The sequence below is a fragment of the Primulina tabacum genome, chromosome 16, assembly GCF_025594145.1.
Source record: "Primulina tabacum isolate GXHZ01 chromosome 16, ASM2559414v2, whole genome shotgun sequence".
Classification (NCBI taxonomy): Eukaryota; Viridiplantae; Streptophyta; class Magnoliopsida; order Lamiales; family Gesneriaceae; genus Primulina; species Primulina tabacum.
In genome coordinates, this window is record NC_134565.1 from 28,643,167 (window position 1) to 28,653,689 (window position 10,523).

Sequence of the window (10,523 nt, forward strand, 5' to 3'; positions counted from 1 at the left end):
GTATTAATTAACGTTAATGAACGAACTCTGCGCGGTACAAATAAGAGGAAGAGAGAAATAATCACTGATTCGAAGCACTCAAAATCCGCCACGTGTCTCGTAACCTGGCACCTCCAGCATCCCCTGCCATGGCATATCCTCTCCACAACTCACCCCTTTTCTTCTTCGACATGAACCATAATCACAAACTCCTCCACTCGATTTCTTTGATAAACACATATCTATCTATGCAGCTATAAATTTTGAAAATTGTTTCTCCTTTTTTTTCGGATTTTCTAGGAAAGACGACATATCACTTTGTTTTTTTTGTTGTTATTATTTTTGATGCAAAAGGGTACTAGGGATCTATTAGATTTGAGGGATTTTCCGGGGTTTTCTTGAATTCGAAATTTCAGGAAATTCGGGGCTCTGGTGTTTTCGGAATCCCCATTCTCAGGTGAATCGCTAGTTTTTTTCGTTTCCAATATATGTGTGTTTTCTCTTTGTTGTGGGATTTGATCAAATTTACGTATTAAGAGTAATATTTGGACGAAAGTTTGGTTCTTTGAGACGAATCTGCGCTCGAGAGTTCTGATGGTGCTGCTTTGATTTGGGGCACTCATAAGAAATTTTAACCGCTGGAGTATTTAGTTAATTTTAACCGTCAAGATTTGTTGTTTTTTTGTTATCGGATTTTATTGGATTTTTTTAATCTTAAAGTGTGAAAAGTGGTGTAATTTGGGTTCTGGATGAGGAGTTGAGGAATGGAATGGGAGCATACCTTTTTATCATGAAACCGATGGGAATATGTTATGTGTAATTATCAGGAAATCGACAATCTAAACGAAGTGGAAGTCGAACGTGAATGCCAATTTTTTGATCAGCAGCATCAATCTGTGTCCTTAATGGATTGCACCACGGTGACTGCTGGCTCCACCCCGAGCTCTAATGATGACATTCCACGTGTTAAATTCTTGTGTAGCTTTTTGGGTAGTATATTGCCACGGCCCCAAGATGGTAAACTTCGATATGTCGGAGGTGAGACACGTATTGTGAACGTCCCGCGTGATTTAACTTATGAAGAACTTATGGGTAAAATGAGGGAGCTTTTGGAAGGTGCAGCTTTGTTGAAATACCAACAGCCGGATGAGGATCTTGATGCCTTGGTATCTGTTGTCAACGATGATGATGTCACAAACATGATGGAGGAGTACGACAAGTTAGGATCCAGGGACGGGTTTATCAGGTTGAGGATATTTTTGTTTTTGCATAATGATCCGGATGGGTCATTGCATTTTGGTGATGGAGATGAAAGGGATAATGAGAGGAGGTATGTGGATGCTTTGAACCTTAATGAGTCTCCCGAGTATAGAAGGCAGCCTGGGGAGTCTTTGGCAGGGGTGCCTTTTGACGATGGTCATGTTGCTGAGCAGTTCTTTAATCAGATAAATCTAGAGGGTAGCTTCCATGGTCAAAGAAACATGGAATTGCCAATTGCTCAGATGAATTTACGGCGTCTAACAATACCTCATTTGGGTTCGGGGCAACCTCAGCAACCGATAGCTCAAAGATATAACGAGATGGAGACACCATGGAGTCCTGGCTACTATTCCCCAAGGCATCCTGGAAACATGGATCAGAGGCAATTTGCAGAGTTTCCAAGTTCGCCTTCTTCCCGCTGTCGAACGCCATATGGAGACTTTCCTGACAGAATTTATTCTGAGGACTATAGTCGACCTCCAGTCAATACCCAATTCATTTATGAACAACCTCTGCAGTATTCAGACAATGTGGTGTTAATTCCAACAGGATCTGCTGTCAATGAGAAGGCTGGTTTTCCGGGTAACATACTCCAAGGGTCCAGCACTTATGAAGGTAACAGTATTTGTGAGAGTTGCCGGATGAATTTTCCAAAAAATCAAGTTTATCCTGAATCTTCTAGGAAGGCCAGTGAACAGTCACATCTCGAGACTCCTAACCTGGGAAATGGGTTTATTCAGGTCCCTAATTCCTGCTCAGAATGCCCTCCAAACCGGGAAGTGTACATGTTGAGTTCGGATGCAAATATGTACCCTGCATATCAAAATGATCCTCGATTTGTGCATCCTAAGACCCATAATCATGAAAGAGGATGGACTTCACCACATCAGTCAAATCCTTGGGCCGAGGAATCGAGACCACATATATCTGTTGCTGGAAGGTTGGCTGATGGCTACACTATCGAAAATGGTATGAATATTCTCCATGGTTGTGGTAATGTATGTGATGGACACCATGTGCAATCACCTTACATCCATCATGAAGATCAACGATATGCTCGGTCTGGGTTAGAGTATGGTAATCAAGTGTTTCAAGACCATGCTGTTGCAAGTGGATCACATATTCATCTGCCATCTGCTGACGGAATTCGCTTTGTAAATCCTGCTTATAGATATGTGGATGATAATCTCCACCTGGCACCCCAATGTCACATTCCTTCACAAGCTCTATGGAGAAATGGTGTTCCCTCTTATGAGGCATCAGTTTCACATCAGCTCGCGAATGGCTCCGTCGGTGCTGGAGTCATCCGAGGTACAGTGGAGGGTAGTCCCAGGGTTCAAGCTTTTTTGGAGAATCAGAATCTTTGGGCTGATTCATCCCAAAAAATCGTCTTCAATGGGTCTCACATACCTGAACATTTTAATCTCCAAACTGTAAAATTGACTCCTAATATGTACACTGTGGAGAATCCTCAACAATATGGTCTGGAACCCGTCCAATCAGCAGCTGAGTTGACTAAGTTTGGTACTTCCAAAGGCCCTTTCCAGAAGGCTGACCCAGCATCTTTAGCAGATGATAAATCAATTCCTCTTGCTGATGCTAGTATAGATTTTAGAAACGATACAGATATTACTAAAGAATCAAATCATGCAGGAGCAGTAGAAAATTCTGTTACTTGTGGCATTATGGACAAGAATTCCAATGGTTTAACATCTCACGCATCCATTAAATCAAATGTTCCGGAACCCACTGTAGAAAATGGTGGGATTGCAACAGTAGAGGCAACCAATGTTGGTTTTCCCAAGGAGTCCCTGCACGTCCAGTTGGAAGTCTTGCCGGAGTTAACTGCATGTGTAGAAGAGGCGGCGTTGCGAAGTATGAAGGAGATGAAGTCTAAAATTAAAGATGATGCCGCTTTGGGGGTTGAGCATCAAGTAGTTGCAAATGAACATACTCAAAAGGACGCGGATGGAGTTGTAAGTATCGAGTAAATTTTATCATTAATTTTAGTGTCTTTTTACTAAAACTCTTTTTCTTGCTTTATATAGGATGCCAATGCAGAATTGGAAGTAGATTTCGATAACGAAAATGTTTACAATTCTAAGATAGAGCCGACAAAAGCTGAAGCAGAAGCGATTGATCAAGGATTACAGGTAAAAATTGATATTTTATGAGTTTTATGTGATCTTCATGCCATCGGAGAAATTTTATGTCCATCATAAATGTTTTAATGTTAAATAGTTTTTTTCTGATCGTGTGGTGCCATTTATTGTTTCTACATTTCGTTACCCTTGTAGACAATAAAAAGTGCAGATCTGGAGGAGATCCGGGAGTTAGGTTCTGGGACATATGGTGCGGTCTATCATGGCAAGTGGAAGGGCTCTGATGTAGCAATAAAAAGAATAAAAGCCAGCTGCTTTGCTGGAAAGCCTTCTGAAAGGGGACGACTGGTAACCTTTTCCTTTCAATTAAATGCGTAGTTGCTTTAAAACAATCTTCATTTCCATGTTGCAATTTTCATCCGATGTTTATTATATACAACATTGAGTATTTGTGGACGTTTGCCGCAAAATGTTGTGTTTTATATTTTATTCAATGAATCAATATTTTTAAAGTTCTTGCCTATGATTTCACCAACAGGACGAACTAGTTGGAAAATGATATAGTCTGTTGTCTTGTTTAGAATCCTCTTAAAATGCCGATGAAGTAACCTTTTTGTTCAGATCAAGATAATTTCTGAAGCAAATGTGTACCTGCTGGTTTGTTTATAGAAAGAGTAGGTGCTGATGATAAATTGTGTAATTTCTGGAATGGCTTATGATACATTTGGTTAAGTTCAATGTCTCCTTGATGAACACTGACATGACCTTATAATAGTTCTTCGTTTGCTACTGGTGATTATACCTTCCTATGTATTTTGTAACTTTTACTGCAACGTTGTCAGTATATGAACTGAATTATAACGTGTTTTTTTGGTTTCTTTGCATGTTTTGTTCTTAAAAGACTTGGTTTAGTAACTTGTTTAGATTTTTCCTGTCATATTGGGTTTTAAGTTTTAACTCAATCTTTCTTAAACATAGATTGCGGATTTCTGGAAGGAGGCGCTAATACTAAGTTCATTGCACCATCCAAACGTTGTCTCTTTCTATGGTGTAGTTCGTGATGGTGAAGATGGATCTTTAGCAACAGTGACCGAGTTCATGATTAATGGATCTCTTAAACAATTTTTGCAGAAGAAAGACAGGTTATTTTCTGTCATTGGCCTGCATATTGTAACCTGCATATTGTAACCCCGATTATTGATATGCGATGTTTATGATTATTTTTTGGGCAGAACAATAGACAGACGCAAAAGACTAATAATAGCAATGGATGCTGCATTTGGTATGGAGTACTTACACGGAAAGAATATTGTCCATTTCGACTTAAAATGTGAGAATCTGCTGGTAAATATGAGAGACCCTCATCGTCCAGTTTGCAAGGTAAGTTTAGTAGCTGAACAAGGACATTTGAGTTTCTGTGGTGGTCCATTTACTGCATTTACTACATGATTAGTTGTGGATGAAGGGCAAAACTAAAACTCGAAAATTTTAGGATGGGCAAAATATTTTAGTATGTATGATACCTAAAACTCTAAATTAATATAAATTTAAGATGAAGCAGGTTACCGTCTGGGATGTAACCAGGAACTTTCAATCTTGTGGGCGAATTTTTTCGTACTCCCGGTATTAATTTTGTCCCCAAATACAATACACAACTCAAAATTAAATTATTTGGGCATTTGACTAGAAAATGCCCAAATAAAAACCGATGAATCATCATACGCTTAAGGAACACTCATTATTCCATATTCATTCTGACCTTTCCAACAACTCAGATGACAGGAGATTCTTACAAAATATTCAACCCAATATTTAAAAAAATACTAAAAATAATCAATAATCCCAACATACAATTAACAATAACATTAAAAACATCACACCAAAATTTATCAAACAAAATTATCTCTAAAATATTTAATACAAACCGAAAATTTGCATATTTGTAAGAAAAGAAAAAGATCCATTAGTTTCTCGATATTAGGCTAAGGTAATTTGTATTTTGACAATTCAAAAATTATGGGCTGTTCTACTGAAATTTTTTGGCTTAGTTCTCCAATATTAAGCAAGGATAATTTAAGACATATTTTAAAAATTATACGCTGAACTATTAAATAAATTTGGCCCAAAACTCCTAGTGGGTTGCCCACATAGTACCATGGCTCTTGTCAACTTGCCTCTGGTTCTCAGGATGTCTGCTTGTAATCATCAATGTAAAAGTTTATTTGCATGGCAACTTTGCTACCCTGATTTTGTTTTATTATCTGAAGGTCTTTGTTTGGCTTTGATATTCTCTGGGAGTTGGGTGACTAGGGAATATGATTTTTTTATTTTTTTTAATCTAAACCCGTTTTCTTTTGACTGAATTTCATTTTAGATTGGGGATCTTGGCCTATCGAAGGTGAAACAACACACTTTAGTGTCCGGGGGTGTTCGTGGGACATTACCATGGATGGCACCCGAACTCCTGAGCGGGAAGAGTAAGGTTACTGAGAAGGTAATTGTGCTTAAATTTGAGCTGCTGTACCTGTTTTTTGACGTCTTTTTCACGCATTCATGTTTTGACGTCTTTTTCACGCATTCATGCAGATATTGTTCTATTTATATTTTACATTTTCATTCTTCAGATTGACGTTTACTCGTTTGGGATTGTCATGTGGGAGTTGCTGACTGGTGATGAACCCTATGCAGATATGCACTGTGCTTCCATAATTGGTATGCTCCATATTTTTGAGCATTTGATTCTTGGATGGTCACCGTTTGTTTTATCTCTGGACAAGTCCAATTTATATAATAACATAAATATGCTCGCTCTATCTCATTACTCTTCAATTTCTTGAACGCTTCGATTTAAAATAAGAAACATCCTAACTATAACACGTAGGAGGGATCGTGAACAACACATTACGCCCACAAATCCCAACATGGTGCAACCCCGAATGGAAGTCATTGATGGAGAGTTGTTGGGCATCTGATCCATCAGAGAGGCCATCATTTTCAGAAATTTCTCAGAAATTAAGAAACATGGCCGCAGAAATGAATTTGAAATAGTCCTTCACCAGAAACGAGCTTTCATGTGCATATCCCGCCTCGAAGAAAATATGGCTGCAGAACAAAGCATGTGCTGTGCCGCCTTAAAATAAAGCATCCACTAACTCGTGTAATATTTTCCATCTTGTTTAGTGGAGTGTAATAACGTGTCTTCGGACATGCTATTACTCGGGAAAACTTATAGAATTGTAATTTGTTACACTTCGAAGTGGTATTCGACATGATGTTGCTTTGTGCAGCTATGCCTCTTACAGTAGTATCGGTTGTATATTTGAGCTGGTTTGTTTTCATGCTCTAGTGTAGAAGGTTCTTGTTTGGTATACACTGAATAATTAATAGAGAAGTGATAAGTGTTGAAAATAAGAGATTGAGTATTGAAAATAATAATAGTAAATATTGAAAATTAGTGTGTGATGATATATTTATTTTTGGATTATTTTCAAAGAAATTTTATATATAGAGGTTTCTCAATTTGTGAGAAAACAAAATTGAGTAGATAAAATTTTATAAAGTGTGTAGTTTAATATATTTTGCGAGTTTGATATTTTTATTTTTTACCATAAATTTTTACTTTTAACACGTGATCAGCACAATACTCGAAGAATCTCAATATGTTTCCAAGCTCCAAAACAAAAGAAAAAGGTAACAATATTAAAAAATAAGAATATTTATTTTACTGTTTATTTTTTTATTGTGTATATATTTAATATATAATATCATGTTATTATATAAAAAGAATCTATGACATTTCATTTAATAATGTGATATGATTATATTATTAAACTGCTTATATAATTGTATTGTGTTACTGTTTATTTATTGTATATATATATATACGAATAATATCATGTTATTATATAAGGAGTCTATGACACCTCATTATAATAACGTGATTTGATTATTTCACTGTTTATATATTTTTATTGTGTCATATAATAATTATATATATATTTGTATAATGCCAGAGTATTATATAAAAGGAGTCTCTGACACCTCATTATATATTGTGATGTGATATACAAAATTATTTAAACATGATTAATATTATATACATCATATTATTACATAAAATTTACATATACATACATTTATTTTTTTAAGATTTTGTAACGGTCATAAACGACTAGTTTTTACGTTATAAATATGATTTTACAAACACAATCAATCATTTCAAACTTACTCTTCCTCCCTAAAAATTTTTATCATCAAAATTTTCGAAGAAGAAGAAGATGGTTCTTTCAAGTTTATTTTGTATAATTATTTTGGTTATTATACTCACTAGTCTTGTATTTATCAGAGAATATCCGCCTCAAGTTTTTTCTTTCTTTTTAAGAATGCTTGTACTTATAATTTATCCGTTACTTTTTTATTGTCATATTAATAGATTTAGAATTTAACTAATAAAATGCATTGTTATTTTTCTAGTACCACCATGTCAAATTTGGTAAAGCTCGAATTTGTTGCGCTCGACATTACGGGAAAAAATTATATGCCATGAATTCTCGATACAGAAACGCATCTTGAGTCATTGGGTTTAAGTGAGACGATTAAAGAAAATGATATCTCATCATCACAAGAAAAAACAAAAGCTATGATATTTTTGCGTCGACATCTTGATGAAAGATTAAAGTATGAATATCTCATTGAAAAAGATCCAATGACTTTATGGAAATGATTAGAAGAAAGATTTGAATATATAAGGGAAGTTATACTTCCTGCCGCCCGTGATGAATGAAATACGTTAAGATTCCAAGATTTTAAGAAAGTCAGTGATTACAATTCAACGATGTATTGAATAATCTCGCAATTAAAATTTTGTGGACTTCAGGTTATGGAATCGAAAATGCTTGAAAAAATATTTTCCACTTTTCACGCATCAAATATAATTCTACAACAATAATATAGAGTGTGTGGATTTATGAGATATTCTGAACTTATCATATGTCTTCTTGTGGCGGAAAAGAACAACGAGATGCTAATGAGAAATCATCAGTCTTGACCAACTAGATCAACAACATTTCCAGAAATAAACGTTGTAAGTAAAAATGAATTTAAACCTGGAAACCAAAATCGGAGTTAAAGACAAGGTTTTGGTCGATGTCGAAATCGAGGTCGAGGTCGTGGACGTCGAAATGGTCTTGGTCGTGGTTGCGGCCGTGGTTTTAAAAACAATCGAGATAGATACTTACATTTACGACAAAGTGGTAATATTACTTATATTTACGACAAAGTGGTAATACTTCTATAATTCATCTCAAAAAGACGTCACGAACCACCCACTGAAAAGACATAATGAGAATATGAGTGTTAATGAAAATCACTCAAAAAGATTTGAAAGTTTTTGTTTTAGATGCGGCACTCCAGGATATTGGTCTCGTATTTGTCGAGTCCACGAGCACCTTTGTAAGCTCTATAAAGAGTCAATAAAGGGAAAAGAAAAAGAGACCAACTTCACTGAACACAATAGCCGTTTGAGTGATTCAACTCATTTTGATGCTGCAGATTTTCTGAATGATTTCTCTGAAAATGATCAATATATTGGTAGAATTGAAATATAAAATATTTTATTTTTCGTGTGCTCATATGCTAATGTTTTATTGTATAACTATGATATGCCTTATATTTTCAATAAATTACATATGTACCGTCAGCAATTTTTTTTTTCATTGCATATTTTTTTTGAAGTTCAAATATGTAAACTGCTATGAACAAAGCTAAACAAGGAACTAATCTCATGGAAGTTTGCATATCTGATAGTGGTACAACGCACACTATTCTCCGAGATAAAAGATATTTCTTGAAACTAAAACAAAAAAAAATGGTGAATACAACGGCAAACTTAACCGATTTTTCGGAATGATGTGCTAGAGTCCTGTTAAAGATACTAGCAGATTCTTGTTCAAGTTTAAAGACCAGCAGATCACAAGATAATGTGCGAAAACGATCTGTTGGTTAGTAGGTGAAAAATAGTGAAACGGAAAAACAGTAAATGTCACAAGGTTTGTTTCTGGAAGTTCGAAGATGAATCTTCTACGTCTCCCCTTCTTCTGTTTCCAGAAGGTATCACTAAAAGACTTTGGTGAATACAATACAACAGTTGTACACACCCACTTCAACAGGACTTACCCTTCGCCTATCGAAACTCTTAGTTTTACAACTCAACTTCTTGAATGATCTTAAGTTCTGGAAAAGACTCTTTTCCAGTTACAAATTCTTCTATCAATGAAATAGTGAAGTGAATAGCTTGAGAAGATATAACGAAAATAGCTAGCACAATATGATCTCAATGATCAAGAGTATGCAATGAAGCGTGTGCTGCTTTTTCAGTGTTGAGCTTTTGGGATGACTGAAAGTTCTAGCGATGCTCAAATGATATTCTTTGATTTAGATTCGTTCCCCCTTTTATCTTTTTTAAAAGTGCTTCGTCTCCATATATATAAACTTTATCCAACGTTAAAATCTGAACGGCTCTTTTTGACTTTTCAGTGGTTCAGCTTTATTGCCGAAAATGGACCCTGCAGAAAACATTAAAAGTAATCAGTCGCAGTTCATACCAAAAATGGTATACCGTCTTAAATGTTCTTGTATAGCATTTAATGGCATTTAATGAAGCAATAAATGCTGGTATCACGTTAATAGATCAACGGTAATATTTAGAGACTTTGAGATACGCAAGATTCTGTTAGTGTATATTTCGAATTTTGTATCCTTCTAGTTTTGGTTTTGACAAGTGCTGCTACTGGTCTTTAGCTCGATACAAGTGCTTCTGTTTTTTTGCTATTTTACATCTACTGGTTTTGTACTAAGCCAGCATCTACTGGTTTTTACTAGCATCTACACTTTTACTAGCATCTCCACAACAAATTTAAGTCTAACAATTTTCCCCTTTGTGGTGATGCCAAAGCCTAAATGTTCCTTAGACGTTAAGATGAATAGATAAAACAAATTATGAAGCAGATAAAAACAGTTATTATTCAGAAAAATCACGTAAAGCACAAATTAGTTAAGACAAGAAAATAAAACTAATTTGTTCCAATATCTCTAAAAGTAGCTTCATCTGGATTTTGATCCCTTCCAGAAGAATGAGGTCTGCTGCTACTCGCTCCAGTTCTATCTTCTTCCCCCTTTTTGGCA

General features: G+C 35.6%; 1 protein-coding gene across 3 annotated transcripts; it reads left to right on the top strand.

The window, feature by feature from the left end:
* Positions 1-15: 15 nt before the first annotated feature.
* LOC142529794 (RAF-like serine/threonine-protein kinase 20) lies at positions 16-6,627 on the top strand. Of its 3 annotated transcripts, none has more exons than XM_075635436.1 (9): positions 16-436; positions 550-3,215; positions 3,288-3,392; positions 3,537-3,689; positions 4,320-4,483; positions 4,574-4,721; positions 5,716-5,835; positions 5,966-6,053; positions 6,223-6,627. In XM_075635436.1, exons 2-9 carry the CDS (start codon positions 792-794, stop codon positions 6,387-6,389), a joined length of 3,369 nt encoding a protein of 1,122 aa, XP_075491551.1. In that variant the 5' UTR covers positions 16-436; positions 550-791; the 3' UTR covers positions 6,390-6,627. The 3 variants fall into 3 exon arrangements, with proteins under 3 accessions (XP_075491551.1, XP_075491552.1, XP_075491550.1); XM_075635437.1 differs by having other exon boundaries at positions 807-3,215; XM_075635435.1 differs by having other exon boundaries at positions 16-3,215.
* Positions 6,628-10,523: the final 3,896 nt, after the last annotated feature.

Excerpts from the sequence above, each read along its gene's own strand:
- LOC142529794 (XM_075635435.1), top strand. The coding sequence starts at position 792 with ATGTGTAATTATCAGGAAATCGACAATCTAAACGAAGTGGAAGTCGAA. Across the intron at positions 3,393-3,536 it reads CGATTGATCAAGGATTACAG|ACAATAAAAAGTGCAGATCT; the intron begins GTAAAAATTGAT and ends TTACCCTTGTAG. Across the intron at positions 4,484-4,573 it reads TTTTTGCAGAAGAAAGACAG|AACAATAGACAGACGCAAAA; the intron begins GTTATTTTCTGT and ends TTTTTTGGGCAG.